The 26,929-nt window shown below is 35.9% G+C and overlaps 1 protein-coding gene and 1 pseudogene across 9 annotated transcripts in view; one reads left to right on the top strand and one right to left on the bottom strand.

Moving 5' to 3' along the window:
* TUSC3 (tumor suppressor candidate 3) overlaps positions 1-26,929 on the bottom strand; it is a 308,026-nt gene that overhangs the window by 167,179 nt on the left and 113,918 nt on the right. For all 9 annotated transcript variants that reach the window (XM_003777211.5, XM_063726518.1, XM_054561215.2 and 6 more), the window contains exons 5-6: positions 26,283-26,423; positions 15,750-15,839 (exon numbers count right to left, since the gene is read on the bottom strand). In XM_003777211.5, the coding sequence (XP_003777259.1) occupies positions 15,750-15,839; positions 26,283-26,423 (231 nt within the window). The remainder of the gene's footprint in view (positions 1-15,749; positions 15,840-26,282; positions 26,424-26,929) is intronic.
* On the top strand, positions 95-817 carry LOC103891280 (clathrin light chain A-like; annotated as a pseudogene).

Genomic DNA, 26,929 nt, shown 5'->3' with positions numbered 1-26,929 from the left:
AAAGAAAGGAACAACATCTCCCAGTTGCCACCACTGCCACGATTGCCAGGCATGGTGTTGGTGGGTTGGTGTCTGTGTCATTAAATTGCATGACATGGCTGAGCAAGATCCATTCGGTGTCCCTGCTGGCACCCCTGGGGATCCCATCCTGGAGAACGGAGTGGCTGCCGCCAGTGAAGAAGACCCAGCTGCAGCCTCTTGGCACAGCAAGAGAGCAAGACTACGGGTATCAAGAAAAACAAGGTCGCCTTTGACATCCTGGATGGTGTCACCCCCAGGCCCCAGCCACAAGGTGAACAGCTGGGAGTCCAGATGCTGTTGACGGAGTGATGATGGTGACTACTACCAGGAAAGTAATGGTCCAAGAGACAATTATGCAGCTATTTCACAAGTGGATCGATTCCAGTCACAGCCTGAAAATATCTGCAGATGGAAAGAAGAGAAAACGGAATGCTTAGAAGCCCTTGCTGCCTATTCTCAGAAGCAAGAAGGAGAGTGGAAAGAAAAAGCAATAAATGAGCTTGAAGAGTGGTGTGCAAGACAAGACGAGCAGCTACAGAAAAGAAAGGCAAACAACAGGGCAGAAGATTTTGTAAATGACATTGACGAGTCATCCCCCAGCACTGGGTGGCAACAGGTGGCCCGGTTGTGTGACTGTAACCCCCAAGTCAGCAAGCAGGCCAAAGAGGTCTCCTGCAGGCACTCAGTCCTCAACTCCCTCAAGCAGGCGACCCCTGGTGCACTGACAAACCGTTCTTGGCAACACTACATCTGCAGTATCTTAATCCTACCCAGTGAAGTTCTACAAAGTAAATAGATTAATTACACTGAGTTCTTTTGGACCAAACTTTTTTGTGTTTAGAGCTGATCATTGTTTGTGATTGCACGTTTCCTTCAACTGTGTCCTCCCTGGCATACAGAGAGGAGAGGGGAAGGAGGAAATGGAAGGGAGGGAAATCTCCTAACAGTAGCCTCAACCTGTGCTTTTGTGCGTTATTCTGAGAACAAATTTCTATTTCAAACAAAAACAAAAGACAAAAGACAGAAACAACAGATACTAGGGCATACTTGAGGGTGAGGATCATAAAACTACCCATTGGGTACTATGCTGATTACTTGGGCAATGAAATAATCTGTACATCAAACCCCTGTGACACACAATTTAGCTATATAACAGATCTGCACATGTATCCTTGAACCTAAAAGTTAAAAAAAAAAAAAGAATACTCAAGTGTTAGTTTTTGAATTTTTATTTCAGATAAGGCTACGAAAAACTTACTAACGTCATAGACTATCATTATATGGAATCAAAACCTAATGATGCTTGACAAACCCGCATTGAAAAGAATTTTTCTGAGTTATTGAAATGTACATCTTATTTTGAAAGAGTTATAAGTGAGAAATGCTTTTTTCAATCCTGAATGTATATAATTATGAATATCTTTAATATAATTGTACTCAACTTTATTAATACGATGAAAATAATATCCTTGGTTTTCTTAAGACCATAGGACTCTTTCCAATGTACTACACAATTTTCCTAATAGGAAAAAAATTAAAGAATATGAAAAAGTTAACAGGTAGTTTATCCCTTTCTCTGTGGGAGGACTGATTCTTCTCTTTTTGTTCTTATCCTTTCTCCTCTGATGTAATATTTCTTCTTGATACTCAGAGAATAATTAACTGTATTAGATGAAGTTTGACATATTAAAACACATTCTTATTATGTAGTTCTATAATCCCTCTGTGCATGTGGTTTTAATTACAAACAAATGTTAGGAGGGAAAACGATTTTTTTCTGATATACTTAACATTTTGAAAGGCTTAAGATATAATTTGAGTTCCTATTTGCAGAGAAAGATGTATTTATCTATGCAGTATCATTTATTCAGTATCTACCACATGTGAAGCGCTTTGTCATGAAGTATGGGTACAAATCACATGGTTCTTCGTTGTAATTGATTGGCAGGATCACAGATAGGCAGCAACAGTTGAAGGGAAGTATAAGAGCAGTCTGGGCTGGCAATCAAGATTCAGTCAGATGTTAGGATCAAGAATGCATGTAATTTAAATGGTGACACTAAAAATTAAAACCAAGTGGAAAGAAGGAATGAAGCGGCAACAACAGATGCTAGAGATGGAGTTCTACCAAAGCTAACTAGACAGACACAAATATGAAAAAATAAAAAGGAATACAAAGATTAAGGCATAGTTTGAAAGACATCAGATGCAGTGTCACAGCCATAAAATGACCATGGTACTGAGGCAAAATTCTAAAACAATTCCAGCCTCAAATATCATGCAACTCAATAAGAAGCGAGGTTCTGAAGACTGAGACTTGAGGCTAACCAATATCATCAATATCATATTATGTATCCCCACTAGATGATGAGCTGCGTGATATATCTGTACTACTAGTGGAAACAGAGTACTACCACTAAGATTTCTGTATATCCTTGACGTATGTCAATTACTCCTGTCCTCTGTCTTGCTGGGTTTCTTTTTTTTTTTTTTAGACGGAGTCTTGCTCTGTCGCCCAGGCTGGTGTGCAGTGGCATGATCTCCGCTCACTGCAAGCTCCGCCTCCCGGGTTGACGCCATTCTCCTGCCTCAGGCTCCCGAGTAGCTGGGACTACAGGCACCTGCCACCACGCCCAGCTAATTTTTTGTATTTTTAGTAGAGACGGGGTTTCACCGTGTTAGCCAGGATGGTCTCGGTCTCCTGACCTTGTGATCCGCCCGCCTTGGCCTCCCGAAGTGCTGGGATTACAGGCTTGAGCCACCAAGCCTGGCCAGCTCGGTTTTTTTGTTTAAAAATTTCAGGATAATGTTAACATTCTCTTTGCTGGCAGTATGAAGACTGTAATAAAGCTTCTGAATGCCCTTTGTAAATATTTCTGTTGAAAACATAATAATTACATTTAATCTAAATCAGTCTATATGATTTTTAACTATTTAAAAAATGGGATGATAGCATCCTTAATGAATCTCAAAGACCTAGCATGTGCAAAATCCCTGAGGCACAAAAGTGAACAAAGTTGGATAAAGTATAATATGGCTGCCTAAGAAATAGAAAAAAAAAGCCTCGATGATAAATTTTAGACTAAATCAGCAGGTCATTTTGCAATAAAATGTTCTGCATGTGCACGCAGGACACAACACTTAGTTTTACTCACAACTGAATTATAATGCAGTGAAAATGCTTGGACTATGTCTGGCAAACCCACAGCAATCCTCAAGCAGCAGCTAAAATCCAAATCTTGAAAATAACGCATTTGCTCATGGTGGGAGTTATAGCCTACGCATAAGCTTTATTTCATTAAACGCATATTGTTAAAGATTATTGCTTTTTTAAAAACAAAAATTGTTTTTATGTCCTATGTAACCACACATTTGTATAGTTTCCCTTTAGCTACACAATAATGACTGCTTTTGTGTTGACTTTCATGCTGTTAAGTGGACCGTTAGTACTTGACTTGCGCCATTACATAGTATCTTAATAATGACAAATAAACAAACTTGCAAATCAGCACAGCATCACACTGCCTGCATTATTAATTTTCTTTATATTCTCTGTATTCATTTACATTTAAGTTCAATGGAGAAACACTTTGTCAATATCTTCAGGTTTTCCTAGACATGTTTGATTTCACAATTAATATATGAAAATGTGAGCAGAGTCACTAGCCTTACAAATACCACTAATTTTTCAAAAAAAACTAAGAACTAAATGAATACCCAACAAAATACTCCTGTCTTTTATTAAGCTTGTCAGGCCCAATTTTCTCAATGCAGTTGGAAAATTAAGCTATTAAAGATAGAATCAGAATTTCAGAGCTCATATACGTCTGTTATATATTGATTCTGTTGATTGCCACAAACTATGGTGCCATTCTAGTGTTTCCCCCAAGTGTACCCTGTTGACGTTAAGGTCAATGTGCAGTAGAAATAAATGGCTCAGAGGACTGCAGTGAATACCACTTCTGAAAAATACAATTCAAAACACAGGCCCTGCTGACAGAGCATCAATAATAAACTTTCTGTTAAGGGAACAAATTATCTATCCATCTGTATAAGAATTTTTAAAATCTTCAAGACGTCTAACTAGAAACAGCTGGAAACTGTGTATTCCACCAAGAGGAACCAAAATATCAAATAAACTATCACACTCTGAATAAAGATTTTGTGAGAAAGCATCAAGTCAATAGAGAAGAGATGGACACTGTGATTAAAGAGGGAGGAAGCTAGGAAGCCACTCAGAGTCGCTGGGCACTAGGACCGGCCCCCCTGTACCGAACCAGACCTGACGAAGCGGTGAGTGAAGGAATTTCGGCACCACACTCCCACCACATACCTCTGGGATCCCAGCTACAGGTTTCCCAAGACCCCCAAAGACCTCTGAACTGGCAAGGAAGCCACCCAGAGAACAGACAGCACAGCTCAAACTTGCATGCAACCCCAAATGTTTCACTATGCAGTGCAGCTGCAGCAAAATGGGACCATAGGTGTCCATGCCCCAAGGCTTGCCATGCTGTACTCAGTGGCTATAGCTACTGCTGTCTGCTAGGCTGCAAGAGAGCAGGGCCACCATTGCCACAGGACGGGGGTGCATCTGATCCATGTAACCCCGTGGCCCCTCCTAAGCCTGCCTGCCTGAGCGATCTTGCAGAAGTGTACCCACAGCACAGCCTCCACTGCCCTATCTGAGTGTTTTGCTGGAGGCCTAGGAGCACAGCTGCTGCTTGACATCCAGGGGCTAGAGAACAAACCCCTGGATCTGGTCCCAACTCCCCAGGACTTGATCACACCACCCAGGGATACCAAGCTGAAGATCTGTGGCCTTAGCTTGAGTGGGAAAGCAGCCCTCAATCTCAGAACACAGAGAAGACTGTGGCATGGGCTCATGTGCTGACATCAGAGCTGGGCATCCCTCCTTCCATAAGACCAGTCCGGGACGAATGCAGCCTGACAGCCAACTGCAGCTCCTTCCCCAGGGAGTCCCAAGGCATCAAATGCCTAGAACAGTGATCTGGGTGCAGAAGGCTTAGGACAAGCTTAGCCGGTTGGGCCTGCTTCTGGTGCAGACACTGGAGGGAGACCCACCAGGTCAGGAGAACTCAAGCCTGTTGGGCTGCCAGGCTGAAAATATACCAGTTGTACACATGGTGCCACTGCCCTGGTTGGGATCCTCTGCCCTTCATCTACTGCATCACCAGACCACCAGTGAACATACTCCACAACTTGCTCTGACTCTGGCAAATACAGAGGAACAGTGGGTTCCCAAGGAGTTGTGACTCTCCTGGACTGCTCTACAGGAGGCAGAAGCACAGCCCATTAGAGCCTGACCCCCACCCACCCCCGGGGCAAGGTAAACATTGGAAAGGCACCACTAGTTGAATGGGTTACTGTCAAATCTAAGAAACCAGAGAGGCAGTCATATATCGTCCCCGCCTTCCCTCCCCAGAGCACTACTGTGGATGCAGTGAAATACAAAAGTGGAGAGCACAACTAAGATCCTATTTGCAGGCCCTTATCTCTTAAGTGTCATCTAGTGGACTGCACTCTGAATTACACCACCAAACAAAACCACATTGCTTCAACACTCAGAGCCTGTGAAACCCACCACAGGAATCTATTTACAACCAAAGAAACCGTACAAAGTCTTGGCCATATGAAAGCACTCAGAAACGAAGCCAACTGACTGTACACACCATATACCATAGTCAAACCTTCAAGGAAAAAAGAATATAAAAATAAAAAGCCCCAACCAAACAACAGCAAATTCAAAAAGAAAAAGAGGCACCAGTTCCTTCTGAGAAGGAATCACTGCAGGAAGTACAAGAATTGAAAAAGTCAGTGTTTTCTAATGTCCAAAGGATTGCACTAGCTCCCTAACAATCGATCCTAACCAGGATGACATATGTGAAATTAAAGATATAAATTCAGAACCTAGATGGCAAAGAAGCTCAATGAGATCCAAGAGGAAGCTGAAATCCAATCCAAGGAAGTCAGAAAAGCAATCCAAAATTTGAAATACAACAAAGATATAGTAAGAAAGAAACAAACTAAACTTCTGGAATTGAGAATCCACTATAGGAATTTCAAATTACAGTTGGAAGTCTTAACAACAGACTAGATCAAGCAGAAGAAACAATTTCAGAGCCTGAAGATCAATCCTTCAAATCAACCCAGTCAGATAAAAATAAAGAAAAAATAATTTTAGGAAATGAACAAAGCCTCTGAGAAATAAGAGATTATGTAAAACAACCAAATCTATAATTCATTGTGCATTTTTAAGAGAAAGCAGAAAACTTGGAAAACATATTTGAGGATATAACCCACAAATATTTCCCCAATCTCGTTAGAGAAATGAATGTGCAAATACAAGAAATGCAGAGATTCCCTGCAAGAAACTACACAAGTTGACCATCCCCAAGGCAAATAGTCATCAGCCTTTCCAAGGTCAATGCAAAAGAAAAATCTTAAAGGCAGCTAGAGAAAAGGGTCATATCACCTATGAAGGGAACCTCATCAGGTTAACATAGGACTTCCTATCAGAAAACATACAAGCCAGAAGAGAGTGGGGCCTACTATTAGAATTCTTAAAGAAACAAAATTCCAACCAAGAATTGCATCTCATGCCAAACTAAGCTGATAAGTGAAAAAATAACACCTTTCCCAGAGAATCAATCACTAAGAGAATTCATTACCCCAAGACTGGCCTTACGAGAGCTACTTAAGAAAGTTCTAAACATGGAAACAAAAGAACAACAGCTGCCACCACAGAAGCACACATAAGCACATGGCCCAGAGACCCTATAAAGCAACTACACAATCAAAACTAAAAGTTAACCAGCTAACACCACCACGACAGGAAGAAAACTTCACATATCAATATTAATGTTGAATGTAAACAGTCTAAATGCTCCACTTAATAGACACACAGCGGAAAACCGCATTAAAACATGTTCCGTCTCCAACAGATCCATTTCACATGTAACAATACTCATAGGCTCAAAGTAATGGAAAAAGATCTAACACTCAAATGAAAAACCAAACAGAGCAGAGGTTGTACTTATATGAGATAAAAGTGACTTTAAATCGACAACAGTTAAAAAAGGACAAAGAAGGTAATTACATAATGATAAAGAGTTCAATTCATCCAGAAGACTTAAGTATCTTAAATATATATGCTTCCAAAATTGGAGCACCCAGATTCATAAAACATTCATAAAAAAATTCTAGACTTACAAAAAGACTTGGACAGGCACACAATAATAGTGGGGGAATGTCGAGACCCCACTCACAGCATTAGACAGATAACTGAAGCAGAAAATTAACAAAGAAATTCTGAACTTAAACTCAGTGCAATGGACCTAACTGACATCTACAGAATACTCCGCACAACAACTGCAGAATAAACATTCTTCTCATCTGAACATGAAACATACTCGAAGATCAATCACATCCTTGGTCACAAAGTAAATCTTAATAAATTCAAAACAATCAAAATCATACCAAGCATATTCTCAGATCACAGTAGAATAAAAATAAAAATTAATATCAAGAGGAAATCTCAAAAACACAAAATTACATAGTAACTAAACAACTTGCTCCTGAATGATTTTTGGGTGAATAACAAATTAAGACAGAAAACAAAAAATTCTTTGAATCAAATGACAGCAAAGATACAACATACCAAAATCTTTGGGATACAGTAAAAGCAATGTTAAGAGAAATGTTTATAGTGTTAAATACCTAGATCAAGAAGACGGAAAAATCTCAACTTAACAGTCTAACATCAAATCTAGAGAAATCAGAAAAACAAGAAAAAACTAGCCCGAAAGGTAGCAGACAAATATAAATAACTAAAATCAGAGCATAACTGAATGAAATTGAAGCCCAGAAATCCTTATAAACAATCAATGAAACCAAAAGTTGGTTCTTTGAAAGGATAAACAAGATCAAAAGACTACTGGCTAATAAAGAAAAAAAAAAAAAAAAAAAGATCCAAATAAGCACAATCCGAAATGACAAAGGTGACATTACAACTGATGCCACAGAAATAAAAAAGATACTCAGGCACTATATTAATACCTTGGTGCACAAAAACTAGAAAATCGAGAGTAAATGGATAAATTCCTAGAAACATACACTCTTCCAAGACTGAATCAGGAAGAAACTGAAACCCTGAACAGACAAATACTCACTTCTGAAATTGAATCAGTAATAAAAAACCTACTAACCAAAAAAATCCCTGGACCAGATGTATTCAGATGAATTCTATAAAATATATAAAGAAGAACTGGTACCAACCCTACTGAAACTATTCCAAAAAAAAAAAGGAGGACGGAATCCTCAGATGAATTCAAGATGGATAATAAAGAAGAGCTGACATCAATTTTACTGAAATAATTCCAAAAAAAAAAAAATCAAGGATGAAGGAATCCTCCCTAACACATTCTATGTAGCCAGCAGCACCGATATCAAAACCTGGCAAAGACACAACAACAACAAAAAAATAATACACCAATATCACTAAGGAACATAGATGTAAAAATCCTCAACAAAATACTATTATAGCAAACTGAATCCAACAGCACATTCAAAAGTTTAATTCACTATAATCAAGGAGGTTTCATTTCTGGGATGCCAAGTTGGTTCAACATACACAAATCAATAAATGTAATACACCACATAAACATAATTAAAAACAAAACCATATCATCACAATAGGCACAGAAAAAGCTTTCAATAATGTCCAGCATCTGTTCATGATAAAAATCCTCAAACACATCAAAGGAATATACTTCAAAATAGTAAGAGCCATCTATGACAAACCCACAGGTAACATCATACTGAACAGGAGGCAAAAGCTGGACCCATTCTCCCTGAGAAATGGAACACGACAAGGATGTCCACTCTCTACTTCTATTCAGCATAGTACTGGAAGTCTTCATGAGAGCAACAAGGCAAGAAAAAGAAACAGAAGACATCCAAATAGGAAAAGAATAAGTCAAAGTATCTCTCTTTGAAGACTATATGATTCTATATCTAGAAAACCCTAAATACTCTACCAAAAGGCCTGATAAACGATTTCAGTAAAGTTTCAGGATACAAAATCAATCTACAAAAATTAGTAGCATTTCTAAACACCAATAACATTCAAGGTGAGAACCAAATCAAGAACACATTCTTATTCACAACTGCCACAAACATACACACACACACACAAATTACCTAGGCATACATGTAACCAAAGAGGTGAAAGATCTCTATAAGGAGAACTACAAAACACTGCCGAAAGAAATCACAGATGGCAAAAATAAATGGAAAACCATCCCATGCTCATGGATTGGAAGGCTCACTATCATTAAAATGGCCATTCTGCCCAAAGCAATCTACAGGTTCAGTACTATTCTTCTCAATTTATCATGATTTTTCACAGAACTAGGAAAAAAAAAGCTATTCTAAAATTCATATGGAACCCAAACAGAGAACCTTGGCTATTTAGCCAAGGTAATCCTAAGCAAAAATAACAAAGCTGGAGGGATATTACCCAACATCAAACTATACTGCAAAGCAACAGTAACCAAAACAGCATGGTATTGGTACAAAAATAGACATGCAGACCAATGGAACACAACAGACAACCCAGAAGTAAAGTTACACATCTACAACCACCTGATCTTTGACAAAGTCTACACAAACAATGGGGAATAAACACCTATTCAATAAATGGTGCTGGGGTAACTGGCTAGCCATATGCAAAAGAATGCAACTCAACCCCTAGCTTTCCATATATACAAAATTAACTCAAGATAGATTAAAGACTTAAAAATACCTAAAACTATAAAAACCCTAGATGAAAATCTAAGAAATATCCTTTTGGACACTGGCATAGGCAAACATTTTATGACTAAGTCTTCAAAAGCAACTGCAAATAAAACAAAAATTGACAAGTGGAACCTAATTATACTGAAGAGCTTCTACACAGCAAAAGAAACTATCAATTGAGTAAACTGACAACCTACACAACAGGAGAAAATACAAACTATGTATCTGATAAAGGACTAATATCCAGAATCTATAAGGAACTTAAAAAACTTAAGCAAAAAATAAAGAACCCCATTAAAAAGTGGGCAAAGGATATGAACTGATACTTCTCAAAAGAAAACATGCAAGTGGCCAATAAACATGAAAAAATGCTCATCAACACTAATCATCAGAGAAATGCAAATCAAAACTACAATGAGACACCATTTCACACAAGTCAGAATGGCTACTACAGAAAAGTCAAAAAAAAAGATGCTTGCAAGGCTGTGGAGAAAAGGGAATGCTTATACACCACTGCTGGGAATGTAAATTAGTTCAGCCACTGTGGAAGGCACTTTGGAGATTTTTCAAGGAACTAAAATTAGAACTGCCATTCTACCTAGCAATCTCATTACTGGGTATATACATAAAAGAAAATAAACAATTCTACCAAAAAGACACATGTACTTGTATGTTCACTGTAGCGTTATTCATAATAGCAAAGACATTAAATCAACCTAGGTGCTCATCCATGGTGAATTAAATAAAGAAAATATGGTACATATACACCAGGGAATACTATGCAGCACAACAAAATCACGTCCTCTGAATCAACATGAATGCAGCCAGAGGTGCAAATTCACACAGAAACAGAAAACCAAATATTTTATGTCCTCACAAGTGGGAGCTAAACCTTGGGTGCGTACGAACATATACATTAGAACAACAGATGCTAGGGACTCCAGAAGGAGGGAGTGAGGGAAGGAGGCCAAAAGCTGAAAAACTTCGTATCTGTGTGATGGCCTCAGTAGTGCCCAATCCTCAGCATCACACAATATACTCTTGTAACAACCTGCGCGTGTACTCCATCAATTTAAAATTTTTAAAAAGACTTGTTAAAATGTGAAATAAAGATAAAATTTCCTACAGAGATAGATATTCTTAAATATGCATACATTTTTATACTTTTTTCTGAAGGATTGTTTACAAGACGTATGACATTGGCTTAAAAATAAAACTATATTTAATTGATGAGACTTTTATTTGTTGCTTTTTTTTCCAGGGCATATCTTGAAATAAAACCAATACCCAATGTGGTTTTTTCATTATTTTCTTCCTCTCCTTTGGAATCTACTAAAAAAGAATAAACTAACGTAAGTTGTAGTAAATACAGTCTATGAGTAGTACACCGCCCATGTTTCTTTGCCCTTAATGCCTTAGTGTGTTCCAGCCTGACTTCCACCACCAGCACCTGCATTTCTTTGACTGGATGGCTTTCTTTGACAGAGGAAGTCCACCAGTGCTGGAGAAGTAATAACTTTGCCAAGAGAATAGCACTGAGCAAATGGCTGATGAGATCTGGCATATAAATACCTCAGCTCCCTTACCACTGGAGTAGGAAAGTTGACATATATGCTCTACACAGGCTCCCAGAGAACCCATAGCAGAATTAAGCTTCAGTGGCTCACAACACTTACTGGATAAACACGTTTTTTGACTGCTTTCCTTCCTAGACTCAGTTTCCCACTCTTCTCCCATGTTTCCTTAACCTCCGATATGAATTTCTTTCACTTAAATCACTGTCTTTGGATCTGTTCTGAAAGTACCTCAAAATAAGACAAGTGTGTTTTCAACTTTTAAAAGTGCTTATGCAGACGAGGCCTCTCCAACCAGTGGATGTCTCTGTCTTTCTCTTTCTGTTCCTCCCACCCATGGCACCCTTCTTGGTGCCTCCAGCTTCTGCCTATCTTACTACTCCCCACCTTTCCTGCCCCTGGACTAAGCCTACTGCTGGCTTGGCCCTGGTAGCTGCGTGTCATAGGACCTGGGTCTGGCTGACACTCCCTTCCCTCTTTGCCTTATGGCACTGCTATCTACCAGGTTTGTGCTGATATGGGCATGGACAGAGCCATTCTCAGCCCTGTATTTATTATCAGATTTTATCTACCAAAAACTACAAACTAAGAAAAGCAGAATTCAACTCATTTTACAGAAGAAGAACAGAGAGAATAAGTAACTTCCCCAAAAAAGACAGACCTGGTAAGAGGCAGAGTTTGGAAAAGAACTCTGCTGTTTTCTTTCTGTTTCTCTTTGCCTGCACACTTCGGGACGAAGGCATAAAAATGTCTCTGTGAGCCAGAGTCTTTACTTTCTCTTATCAAAATCTCTTTTTAAGCATATAAAATGTCACAGATTAAATCATATTTACTAACGCATAGTAAAAGAAAACCCATTTACAGATGGGCACAGTGGCTCAGGCCTGTAATCCAAGAACTCTGGGAGGCCAATGCAGGAGAACTGCTTGAGTCCAGGAGTTCAAGACCACCCTGGACAACACAGTGAGATCCTATTTCTTGGGGAAAAACAAGGCCTGGCACAGTGTCCGAGGTACTTAGGACACTGAGGCAGGAGGATCACTTGAGCCAGGAGTTCAAGGCTGCGGTGAGCTATGATCGTACCACTGCACCAAAGTGACAGAGTGAGACTCTAACTCTATAAAATAAAATTAAAATTTTTAAAAATTAAAAAAATAAACATTTACAAACCAATCATATTTACTAATGACTTTCAATATATACAACCATCCTAAACATTAAATGTAGGTCAGCATGATCCTAAGCTCTAGCTATTTCAGTTTTTCAAATTTTCTCTTTTTTGAAGAAAAAGAAAATCATTCTTTGGGATTATACGCTAGATGGATGAGTTTTCTTGGCTGCAAAATATGCAGGAAGTCAAAATTACATCTAAGTTTCTGCAGGCTTCTCACTTTCAATACTCTGACATTTGGAGCTGGATGATTTTTTTAATTGGGTACAGGAGGCTGTCCTTTGTATTGTAGGTGTTTAGCAGCATTCCTGGCCTCTACCACTAACTGCCAGCAGTGGGTAGTTGCCCTGAAAGTAGAGACAATCTAAAATGTATCCAGACACTACCAAATGTCCCCTGGAAAATGTCCCCTGGAACAACCCAGGAAATACCATTCTGGACATTGGCCTTGGCAAAGCATTTACGGATAAGACCTCAAAAGCAATCTAAACAAAATAAAAAATTGACAAGTGGGACCTAATTAAACTAAAAAGCTTTGGCACAGCAAAAGAAACTATCAACAGACTAAACAGACACCCTACAGAATGGGAGAAAACATTTACAAACTATGTGCCTGACAAAGGTCTAATATCCAGAATCTATAAGCAACTTAAATCAACAATCAGAAAATAAATAACCCCATTAAAAAGCAGGCAAAGACATGAACAGACACTTCTGAAAAGAAGACAGATAAGCGGGCAACAAATATATGGAAAGATGCTCCACATATCATACATTTAATTTCTAATAATTTAATTACATACATTTAATTTCTGATCATCAGAGAAATGCAAATTAAAACCACAATGGGATATTTCACACCAGTCAGAATGGCTGTTTTTTAAAAGTCAAAACATAATAGATGCTGGCAAGGCTGTGTAGAAAAGGGAACACACACACTGCTGGTGGGAATGTAAATTAGTACAATTATAATGGAAAACAATATGAAGATGTCTCAGAGAACTTAAGATAGAACTACCGTTCGACCCAGCGATCCCATTGCTGGGTATATACCCAAAGGAAAATAAATTGTTCTACAAAAAAGACACATGCACTTGTATGTTAATTGCAGCATTATTCTCAATACAAAAGACATGGAAGCAACTAAGGTATCCATCCACGGTGTGGATAAAGAAAATGTGGTACATATACAACATGGAATACTACACAGCCATAAAAAAGAATGAACTCATGTCCTTTGCAGCAATATGGATGCAGCTGGAGGCCATTATCCTAAGCAAATTAACAGAAACAGAAAATCAAGTACTGCATGTTCTTATAAGTAGGAGCTGAACATTGGATACACATGGACACAAAGATGGGAACAGACAATGCAGGCTATTAGAGGGTAGAGGAGGAAAGGGCTGAAAAGCTACCTATTTGGTACTACACTCAGTACTTGGGTGATGAGATCATTCATACCCCAATCCTTAGTATTATGCAATATACCAATGTAACTAACCTGCACAGGTACCCCCTAACCTAAAATAAAAGTTCTACCAAACAAACAAAAAAAAATTCTGACACCCTACCCCAAAAAAGAATACGATATGTTAAAACATTTCCTAAGAATGTTGAATAATTTTTCGTATACTTTAACAAACCATAAACAATAATGAAAAGCAATGCCTTAATATGTTTTATACCTAAAGAATACTCTTAGAAGAATATTAAAAGGCAGTAACAAAAATTTATAAGATTTCCTAAATTTACAATGTTAAGTGTCATCAACACAATAGCGATCAAATCTTTGCATCAGGCCCTTCTTTATGTAACAGAACTATATCAGTGACAACAACTGATAAAATCCATTCTTTCAGAAGCTTATATATTACTGGGGTCATGGCAAAAGGCAAATGGACAAAATAACACATTAAGTAAATTATGCAGCATATTGTAAGGTGACAAGCACTGTGGAGAAAAAATAAAACAGGAGAGGGAGACAGAGTATAGGGACCAGGGAGGAGGAAGAGAGGAAAGGGCTAACTTTAAATAGTGTCATCAGGAAGGGTCTTGTTGGGAAGCCAGCACTTGTGTGAAAAATTAAAGGTAAGGGAATAATTTATTGCTCTAAAATTGCTTCCAATTATTTTTCTTTGTATAACTGAATTTTGAATATTGAAGACTTTCTGAAATTACTCTTCTAAATAATACCAGATTTCAAAAACATATAAATATAGCAAAAACTATGTCTAACTTATTATGGCAACCAATTATTCAAAGAGGCTAGCTTTAACTCCATATCCTTGTCTTCCACTACAGAAATCTGAAAATGTTCCCAAAAATATGGGACCAAATTGATTATTATATAGTAATAATAATTATTTTATTATTAGCAGGTGGACACAAAAAAAGAGAGAATACATGAAACAAGAATAGTTATGAGATGAGAGCTGAAAAAGTCTAGTGATGGGTACAAGAAGCCATGCCATTATATTATTCTCAAAATATGTATCTTTTCCAAAAGAAAAAGCAGAAAAGGTTAGAGAAAAAACGAAAAACTGTTAATCTTCACCACTCTAATACTGTCTCCAAGACAGTATGTTTCTATGTTGATTTATCACCGTATTTCCTACTCACCAAACGTAAAGAAAAGGCAACAAACTCAGTTATGTGAATTCAGTGGCAGTTATTAACGTGAACTCTGCTACTAATGTAACAACACATCAATTTCACTTTTAATTCTGTGGCAAAGAGTTCTTAACATTCTAATACAATGACCACCCGGGTTCTTAATAATGTCTTAATCCCTTCTGAAGAAAATTAAATTTACCATGGATGGGAGGGACATTGGCTATAAACTGTTCCAATTTCCTCTAGTGGGGTTACATATTATTGCCATAGCAGTAGATAAACTTGAAAAAATTGTGTATGCATGTACATTTGATACGGTAGATACTAATTTTTAAAATCAACACTAAAGCAGCCCTCATCCTAAAAAAAGTAATATTGTGTGTGTGTGTGTATATGCACATGTGTATATATGTGACACAGGTAGTAAATGAGAAAGAATATATATTTTGACTGACAAAAAGCATCTTTTCCTACTAAATACTAAACATAATTTCTTATTCCTAAATTAAGCTGGATTAAACTTCAGAATATTCACGCTTACAAATTACACTTACCACTTGTCCATTGTGTGGGTTCTTATGAGCATATGGAGGTCCACGGATATGGTTCCACATCTGGCCAGAAGTCATAGCAAAGACTATACACTGAAAAACAGGGTGCAATGTTTCAATATGTAAACCAGAGAATACCAGAATAATGCATTTCTAAAAGACAATGGTCATCATGAAAGTACCTTTTAAAAATCATGTATCAGCTCACACATTTTAAAAAATTTCACTTATTAACTATGGGACTTTGAGTAAGTTACTTATTCTCCCTGCATCTCAGATTCCGTATCTATAAAATTGGGATGCCAGCTCTGTTAAAGAAATATGTTAATGATTACATCGGATAACATATGTAAAGCATCTGGCCTGGTGACAGGCAATCTGATACTATGTGCTCACCTGAGCCAGTCAGAAGCACAGATGAGACACTTGATGTTCTAGTGATATTTTAAAGGACATGATAATCATCTTCTATATCCTCTAAACATCATTCTTCTATTAGTTTGGATAACCCAAACCCTATGTTCTTGGATTATGGTACTTAAATCTCCGTAAGTACCTAAATACTTTCAGCAAAGTGTACGACACAGTAAATTCAGAAGATGTTTAGAGATGGAAGAAATCACAAAAAGACATAGCCAGGAATAACTCACAGAGATTATATACCTGCTGGATATATCAGAAAAAGCTGTATTTGGAAAACTAATATTGAAGATCCAAGGCATTGGGGAGGGTGGGGAGAAAAGGTATAAACCAGAAGTCACAGTTCAATCAGTATAACTGAGGTGTCAGCATGTTTTGTTTAAATCACAAAATATTTTTAAGTTAATGAACTGGGACTCCTTCAGACTAAATGTGTTCTCTAGGTTAAAACAGTACCTGTACTTCCTGCTATCCTATAACTTGCCCAATCACTCCTTACTTCAGCTTCCTGGCTCTAATAGGCATTTCTACCAAAAATAACAATAAAAACACGGAAAACACCAAAGACAAGAATGAGCAATGCATGACTGGGAGTCTAAATATTCTAGTTTGCACAATTTTTTAAAGGAGAAATCAAGGATACAAAAGGAAAGAAGATGGGGCAAATAAGAAACGATATCTAAACCCAGAAAATAGAGAGAATCTAAGAAGTCTCACTTTTTTTGGCTATAAAAATATTTAACCAACTAAGATATTCACAAATAGGACTATCTACCCAAGAACCTTCTGTGCTCTTAAGACCTACCACTGGTATGTTTAAAGTACCTTGCCTAGAACTTTATCATAACAGTTGGGAATGGAAGCTTATAAATTATAATACTCGAGTTGCAGATGTATCTTCAGCACGTGTGCAACCTTGAGCAAGTCCATTGCTTTGGGCCTCAGTTTCCTGTCTATAGCATTAGGATAATATTGGTATCAATCTTTCTAAACTGCAGGGGTTTTAAGTAGGTTAATCCACGTAGAGCATTTAAAAATTGCACACAATACACAAGCTCAATAAATATTATTATTCCAAAGCCCCCCACAATTTGCTCCCATACTCCTAAATAGCTTAATGTCCCACCACTCCTTAACTGACACTGCACGTTCCATTCAGGCCACTCTTCTTGCTTCCCCCTGCATCCATGATGGTAATGCCTGCATCCACATCTTGTTCATGCTATGTCAACCCAGTCAATCTCTAAAACAGGGTTAACTCATGGCCCATAAATGGTTCTCCATGGAACCCTTCCAGTTTATTTTATTCATTTGACAATTACTTACTGGAGGCACTACTGTATAACAGGTATGTTACTGGACACTAGAGATGTAAGAATGAATAAGATAAAGAGGCTTCCCATCCTCAGCTAGAAATCCTGAATAAGTGACATGTGCCCTGACATAAAAAAAAAGTCTCTTTTATTCATTCAAGGTTTATTCACCAAGAGCTTACTATATATTTAAGAACTAATTTAGAAGCTGAGGATAAAGTGATGAACAAAAATATGAGACAGAAAACTGTCATTAGGAAGCTTACATTCTACATGGAGGAAAAGAGACAATAGCAGTAACAATACTATTTACGGTATGTTACAAGTTTAAAAAATCATCTTAATACATAATTAATCAAGATTCCAGGAAATGGTTTAATAAAACAAAACTAGGTTCAAACCTGGAATAATACGCAGAATCATTTGAAGTAGTGGCAAATGTATTTACTCACATGGTGCTGGCACTTTTCATAAGAAACAACAAAACACTGAGTAACATGCACTTCTAAAATGCAAAATAGCCTAGGTTTCAGTTTATCAAAATTCTCATAACTGATGCATCCTTTTCTGGTTGTAACAACTGAAATGCCATCATTTCATTACTTTCAGCAATCTGGAAGTTTTAATTTTGCAATTAATTGGACTAAAATATTTTTAACTATATTCATACAAAAAAGGGCATGATTCATAGTTATAGCTAGATTAGTTTTCACAAAACACACTATCAGAAAGACAGGAGCTCTCTTGTGTCTCTTCCTAATCATAATCTACATAACCTGCAAAAGGTAAGGAACATTTTGTTGAACATTCTGTATCACAGAGTATGTAAATACTCAGCTTTAGTAGATATAACCAAACACATTTGTCAGGAGGTTGAACAAAATTTATATTCCAAATAGCAGTATATAAGAGATCCACTTGATATCCATCTTTACCAATTATTGGTATTAGCTGTGAGCCTCTGTGTGTTCATTCTAGATCTTCTGGTAGAGGTATGACAGTGTCACATTGTCATTTTATTTGCATTGCCCTGATTAGTAAGGTTGAATACCTTTTCATATGTTAATTGAAATTTCGACATTTTTGTAAAGTACCCAGCAAGTCATTTACCTCTTTTAAAATTTGGTTGTGTTTTTCTTGTTTTATCAAGGTTCTTTATATTTCTGGATACAAGTTCTTTGTTAAATATATACATGGCAAATAGTCCTCACCAAACATGAGGCTTGTCTTTCTTTTCATCTTATTAATGGTGTTTTTGACAAACAGAAGTTCTTAATTTTAATGTAGTTCAGTTTATCAATTATTTCTTCTATTATGGTTACCACTTCTCATGTCCTAAGAAATCTTTGCCCACCCACTAATTATGGAGATACATATCCATGCTTTCTTCTAAAAGTGCTAATGTTCGCATTTTACTTTTAGATTCACGATTCCTCTTGTGTATGGTGGGAGGTAAAAGTTGAAATTCATCTTTTTCCCATATGGATATCCAGTTGGCCCAGCAATATTTATCAAAAATGCCATACTTACTCACTGCACTGCAAGGCCACTTTCGTTACACATCAAGTGATTTTATAAGTGTGAGTATGTTTCTGGACTATAGATTCTGTTCCAGATGGCTTTTTGTGAAATGAATAAATATTAAAGATCTATAATAAATGTTGATATCTGTAAGTGTAAATTCTCCAGCATTATTCTTCTTTCATATTGTCTCAACTATTCTATTCATTACCCTCTGCTAAAATCTCATTGTCAATTTCCACACAAAAAAATCTGCACAAATTCTGCTCAAGATCAAGATGGGTATCTTTACAATGTTGAGTCTACCAATCCATTAACACCTGCCATTTAAGTTTTTAAAAAATTTATTTGAATAAATTTTTCAGTTTTCAGTGTGTATATCTTTTATTAGATTGATTCAAAACTTTTTGTGATGCTAATGACAATAGATTTTTTTAAAACTTTTTTTATGATGCATTATGATATGAATCATTATGATTTACTATGTATTCATTAACCTTACCAAATTTACGAATTAGGTCTAATATTTTTTTTCTGTGTACAAAATCAAATCATCTGCTAATGAGGGCAATTTTATTTTTACAGGGATGTGTGTGGGTTTTTTATTTTGGTCTTAATGCAATGCTCAGGGTCCCAGTAAAATACTCAAGAACAGGCATCTTGTATTATTCCTTATCTCAGGAATTTTAGTAAGTTGCCAAATATGATGTTTACTGTATGTTTTTTAATCAGACTAAGGAAATTCCCTATTTTGTTTTTTCTGTTATTCCCACATAAACACTGAACCTATTAAGTGCTAATATGCATATATCAAAGATGATCATATTTTTTTGTTTAACTATTAGCATAGAGAATTACACTGATAATTTTCACACGGTAAACCATTCTTGTATTAGTGAAATAACTTGACAATGTATTACCATTTTTATTTATTACTGTCTGTAATTTCTTTGTTTAGAATAAATGCATCCATATCCATGAGAAAGACTGGCCTATCAGTTTTCTATTTTTAAATGTCCCCATCAGATTTTAGAATCAAAGTTAGTCTTGCTTCAGAGAATAGAGGCATTTCCTCTTTTTTTTATTCACAGAAAAGTTTACCTAAGATGAGTATTATTCCGTCTCAATTGTTTAGAAGAGTTAGTCATCATGGAATGAAAGTTTTAGCAATGGATTCAACTGCTTTAGCGATGGATTCAATTGTTTCAGCAATGGATTCAATCCATACTGGAGTAATGCAGACTTTCTCATTCTTCTTGTGTTGGTTTTGTCTGCTGGTTTAAAGTTGTTCAACTTCCTTGATATTGTCAACCTTAATAGTGATGTGTAATCACCCTAATCTAATTGAGGAATGTACTGAGCCATGGCTGGATATGGCCCTGGCAAAGCTCTGTCTACATTTGATCTCAACCACTGAAGGTTTTCCAGTAAGAGTCCAGTGGGTCCCAAATTGTAACTTCTAATTCACAAGATTGCAGAATACTCTATTCTGCTTTTTAGAAGCCTTCCACTTGGGCAATTTATCCATTTACCACCAGCATACATCCCGAGACTAGAGACTTGTGAAGTTTCTAACCAAAAACTCTGCTTATTTTTTTGTTTCTCCACAGAATCAGACACTCAGGTATCTAAAGTTTCATACAGCATCACAAATGGTTCTTTTTGAACTCTGGCTTCAGGACAAAAGTGACACTAAACAATAATCCTGAAAAGAGCAAGAATAAAACAGCTACTCAGATATTTGTTGCAGTTAATTCAAAGAACACCCTCAAAGCTAGTCCTTTTGGAAGTATTTTGTTTTGTACATTTGTGTTTTGACAGTCACAAATAATACCATCTTGGGACACCAAGATTTTGGACATATGTTCATCAAAGCATTTGTATGTTACTGATATACATATCTGATTTACCTTCCTCACTACACATGTAAGGTCCCTGTGGGCAGGGCTCATGTGCTAGTCTTTTTAACTTGTCTTATCTTTGTATCTCCACATGGTTCTCCATAGATTTTGATACATCGCAGCTTTCAAACTCTCGTTGAATGGTCAATAAATGAATAAACATGAACAAACATAGAAAAGGTAAATGCACTGAAACGAAGAATCACTATTCTAAGACTGATCAATATGTGAATATGTAAGTTAAGATTTCTAGAAAAAAAAATGTACTAGTCCCAGCCATGACCTACAATGCTATAAGTAACAGTGAAAAAAACAACCATGTTTTAAAATGTCCTTAAACCTATTTATTCCTGTAACTTTCACTCACTCAACAAATATTTACTCAACACTTTCTACATGCCAGGCACAATTCTAAATGCTGTGGCTACATGTACAAAACAGATACCAATCCTTACACCTCACTGCAGTGGGAGAACACTTACTTTCAGCATTTATATAACAGGCAAGCATTCAATAAACACAACTGAACATAACCACGTGTTATCTTTCTCACATCTAGAGGTTTCCATAGCCCTGTGGTGAGCTGAGAACACCACTGGCTCAAGGCATCATCCTTTAACCGTCTATTTTCCTTGTTTTTCAAAACAAACTGCTCAGATCCTATAGTTCTCCAAAGGGTCAAGATGTTCACGCCCACTAGAACTACAGCAACTTTGCTTTTAACTATTCTATACAACGAACTTTCATAAGCGATTTGGTTTGGGGCAAACATTTCACATTGTATTTAAAAAAAGAAAAATAATCATTACATGCTTTCAACACTTTGGGTTCATAATTATTCCATAGATTTCCACTATGCAGTTGACATAGCTTTGAAAACGAAATTTAAATAAGACCACGAGTTAATTTGAAGGTATCTTAATCAGCTGAATATGAAAATAAGCTGCTAGTGAAAGTGAAAATTTTAATCTAACTATGCAGAAAATATGTAATATTCTATACACATTTTATACAATCCTTTGTATATTCCATGTTTTTAAAATATAAAAATGTTAAGTTATAAGTAATTTAATGACATTACTTAATAAACAGGTGGTAAAAATCAGCAGAGTAACAGCAGACATGCATATCAGTGAATTTATACACTATGCATTTCTACTATTCACAAGTGAATTATTTATTGTTGATTTTTTAAAACTTGGTTTCAGTGTTATACAGAAATACTATCATTATTTCTTTCATTTACACTCAATCTATATACTGCATTAGTTACAAAAAAAAAGGAAAGGTGGGAAGTATCTTTATGGTCATTTCAGCAACAACAACAACAAAAAGCTTAAGACGAAGTCTTTAATTCCATGGAAAGGAAATTATGCATTGAGGATAACAATTTCAACAAGTATTTATAACCACTATTGAGTTGGATTAAGGAGATGAGCCGTGCATGAAGTGTAGCAGATCCATGTATGGAACTTCACAGTGAGGCTTATTCAATTGTGACTTTATAATAAGATAAGCAAAAACTCAGCCAAGAACATTCAAATGCTAAAATCTATCCATATATGAGTAGTTTTAAAATGTACTTTGAGTTGATGAGGCCACTGCTTCCTCCTACTACAGAAAATTAAGAATTAGATATATTAAGTATATCCTAAAAACATACAAATTCATTTTATTTTCTGTTTTCCTAACTCCTTACACAAATGGGTATACATAGAAGTACCTGTTTGCAAAAACCCTAACTAACTCCAAATGGCCAAATGACATAGTTGCCTGATGAGCAAAACTGTCTGGGGCCATCCAAAAACATTACTTCATTGAAAAAAATATTATCAGAAATTATTTGCTTCTCATTTTTAAAGAGAACAAAATAAAGATTATATGTATATATTAAAAGTTATATAATTTTATTCAAATAATTGTGGATGAAAAAAGACCCTTTTCTACCCCCATTTGAACTCAAAGCAATCTGTAGCTTTGAATGGTCACAAGAAATAAATTTCTACTGATAAATCACAATGTGTACATGCCAAAGTACCTTTCACGAATGTAAATACTGTATAATGACATATACTAATCTCCAATGTTTAAGATTTTCAAAAAATTTAATTAAAATGACATAATTTATTTGGGGCAAAAGAAACATGAGGGTATATGAATCATCCTACAATACACAGCATTAAAAGGCAGAAAACAGCTTCTATCCTACGGTGATTTACTGTGATAACAAGGTTGGGTTATTAGATTATTTTAATGATGCTTTATCTTTCATGCTTTTAAGTGCATATCCTTAGGATATTTTCCTGTATTTGAAATGAGTGTTACTGCTTATCCTACTAATATTTTCTGGCTTGAAATGACAGTCAACTATGAAGACTTTTAGGTTGCCATGAAGATCTTCATTATGTACTACAAAACATACTATTTTAACTCATTTTGGTTCCAAGTCAATATTGTTTTCTCAAGACCATAAACTACATATCTATGCTACACTCTTTGAAATTATGTACTAGTGTATTTCAATATTTTATTCCATCATTCTACTTTAAATTCAGCATAAAGCAAGTAATGTATATGCTTATTGTCCACCATCCTCCATGTTTAGGGGGTGAGGGAAGGCAGAAGGGAGTGAAACCAGAACCAGAACCAATCAATGATACATATTCTATTCCATGAACAATCATCAGGATCTATAAATAGTAGTTAACAAAAATTTTTCCTCCTTAGAAAACATGAGAGCAGGAAGATTTACTTATGAATACCTTTAGCTCTTTTTTAAAACTCAGAACCAGGAAATTCTAACATATATGTATGTTTTAATATTCGCATATATTACATTGCAATATATTGCAAATTTAATTTCATTGTTTAAATATATCGCAAAGTAGTATATTTGCATATATTACTTCCACATATTAATATTCACATATATTAATTTCCTATGTCAGGAAATTGCAACCTTTCTATCTCCATCCTACACCCTAAAGCATATAACTTCCTCTCCCTCAGCATACACTTCATTCTTATCCTACCTTTAAGTCATATACAATAAAATAATACAGTAAAAAAAGAAAAAAAAATACCAGCCTTAGAATACAGTCTACCCAGCACTAAGTGTTCATAACACTAAATAATTCTCCTTGAAAGTACTTTTGTATAGTTTCAATGATAAAAAGACACAACTGCTAATTCGCTTTCCAAGTTAATCTTGGAAAGTTAATTCGCTTTCCAAGATTCACAGTAAAACAGCAAAATAATAATAATAAAAAATCTGTATAACATAGCGGTTTTCAAGAAAACTGATCAACTGAAGTATTTAACATCTATACATCATATAAAGTTCTTCTATGAATTTATTTGCAGTCATAATGGCTCATTGTATCTACTGGGTTGAATGACCAACATATAAGAGACATGTCCAGATTTAAAGAAGCCCAGCTTTGTGTCAACAATACAGAACTTGCAATCAGATGAATGAGATCAAATCTCAGTTCAATCACTTTCTAGCTTTGTAAGCTTCTGCAAGTTGAGATTACTGAATCTTTGTTTCCTTGCTTATAAATGAGGACAATATAAATTCCTTTGCACAGTTATGAAGCATACCCCAAAGAAGAAAGAGACCAGAAAGAATAAGAATTATTCTTATTCTTGAGGAAAAAGAATAATGTAAGGATGTTAATGTTATTTGAATGTAATCAGAGATGAGACTAGATCAATTTTTGGTAGACTAAAACCGTGACAAGATTTGATATGACATTAACTCTTAAATACCAAAGAAGTTTTGATTTTGCAACAACACAGTGAAAGTACTGCACTTTTACCAAGAAACCTGGGTAGCTTTACTGAATTACGCAACTTGAAAACTAGCATGGAAAAAAGCCAAAACACTTTTGAACTTAATGACTAAGGTAATTAAGATCACCCATAGTGTCCAATAACTTTAAATACAGTACAATTAATTAATCCATTTTAACTCATTCATCAAAAGTAAGAAAACAATATTAAGAAACTTTCTTTAAAAAAATCTTATCTTCCTTGCTCTTAAAAGGCCAAACATCTAATTTGTATTTTGACTATCTACTAGAAAGCCACAGAGGTTCTGTCTGAATTTCGAAGCTCTAGGTATTACTGCAGAAAATGAAACTGCTTCAAGGTGACTCTTGCCTGGGCTGCTTCTCAGTCTGTCCTATCACTTCCAACTTAGTCATCAAGACCCCTAATTTTTTGGTAAAATAAAATGGGAAGGATGAAGGGCCACTGCAAGAAAGCAAAAGAAACAAACTGACAATTAGCTGTAAACAATCTATTATGTTTTAAAGATATAATACATTGTATGTAGTTATATCTTTAATATAATAACATTTTTATTACATTACAGACAATACTTATCTATAAGATATACACCGATATATAATGTATTTATCTAGATATATGTATATGTATCTAGTCTCAATTTCAACATTCTATTTATAAATATTTCATACATTTTCTGTTAGATTTATTTTTAAGTACCTTATATTTTTCCTTCCTATTGTGAAAGAGATTTTATTTTCAATTATAACTGAATTGTTTTGTGTATAAATTCCTAATGATTTTTGGCTATTGGCTGTGAGCTGGGAACTGCTGAACTCTGGTGTCATCTCTTCCCCCTCCTACCTTGCCATCGCTGCTGTAGCCCCACACAACTGTAGTTCTCTGAATATCCCAGGCTTCACTTATGTTGAATACTTGGCCTTAATGACTTTAGAATTTCATTTTCTTCTACAGAATTCAGCTCATGTCACAATCTGGGAAGCTTGTCGTGATTCCCTTTACTCTAGGTTAGGTTTCTCTCCTGTGCATTCCTGTAATACTCTGTTACTTACTGCCTTCATAGCACGCATAACCTTACACTCCATTTGTTGATTACTCTGTATCCCCACAATGCATTTCTCACAGGCAGAGTGTATTTCTTAACTTTATATCCCCAGTATCTAACATATATCAGTCACATAGAAGAGACACAAGAAACAGTTGTCAGAAAAGAAATAGCTGAATGAGAAATTCAGAAATAGCTGAATTTCCAAACCATTTGCAAATTATTCTGAGCTATTAATTCTGATCAAGTCTTACCATATTTCTAGATGTATTCAACATGTATTTATCTAGCACTTGTGCCAAGTACAGAGGGACAGTACATTTTAGCAGTGAACAGTTGAAGGAAGACAGCACAGTTTTGATTGACAGAAAACTCAAACTAAATTATCGAAGTTCTAAAAAGTTACTTCCCATTCAGACTTCAGTTCTGTTATAGTTATAATCTGGCTCATTTTGTTAATATTATACAATTTATATTATTAAACAAAGAATAGGAAATAAAAAAGCACAATGTATTAACATACCAGAGACACCATGGCCCAACCAGTCTTGTTATAGATGAACTCCAAGTTGTTCCTTCTCAAATAAAGCAAACCTCCAACAAGCGACACTAACAGGGCCAAAGCAATGGTACCAGAGTAGTTGGGTGGTCTGAAAACCCGAATCTGCAAAAATGCAATGGAAATTTCAAAAGTGAAAGAAAAATGAAATTTTTCTTTTGATCATATTCTAGTCCTCATAATTTTCAACGCAAAGAACTCAGAAACATGCCACCCAACTTTTCATACGTGGCACTAGCACTACTTTCATTCTGCCATAAGATACATGCCTTAAGACATAATGGCTATGTAAAACGACTTTGCACTTCCCTGATGACTAACAATGCTGAGCATCGTTTCATGTGCTTATCGGCTATTTGTATATTTTCCATGAAGAAATGCCCATTCAGATCCTTTGCCCATTTTGAATTGGGTTTTCTCTTTTTAAGTTGTAAGAGTCATATATATATATATATATATACAAACTAGCTGTAAGTATCTTATAGAAAAATTATTTGCAAATATTTTCCCCCATTCTGTGTGCTACTTTTTTGATGGTATCCTTTAAAACATGAAGACTATAGTATAGTATAGTTTTTACTACTTACTATATCCACATAGACAGCTTATTA

This window comes from Pongo abelii, chromosome 7 (assembly GCF_028885655.2).
Source record: "Pongo abelii isolate AG06213 chromosome 7, NHGRI_mPonAbe1-v2.0_pri, whole genome shotgun sequence".
Taxonomy (NCBI): domain Eukaryota; kingdom Metazoa; phylum Chordata; class Mammalia; order Primates; family Hominidae; genus Pongo; species Pongo abelii.
The sequence above is the reverse complement of the archived record's forward strand: the minus strand, read 5'-3'. Positions and strand labels throughout refer to the sequence as shown.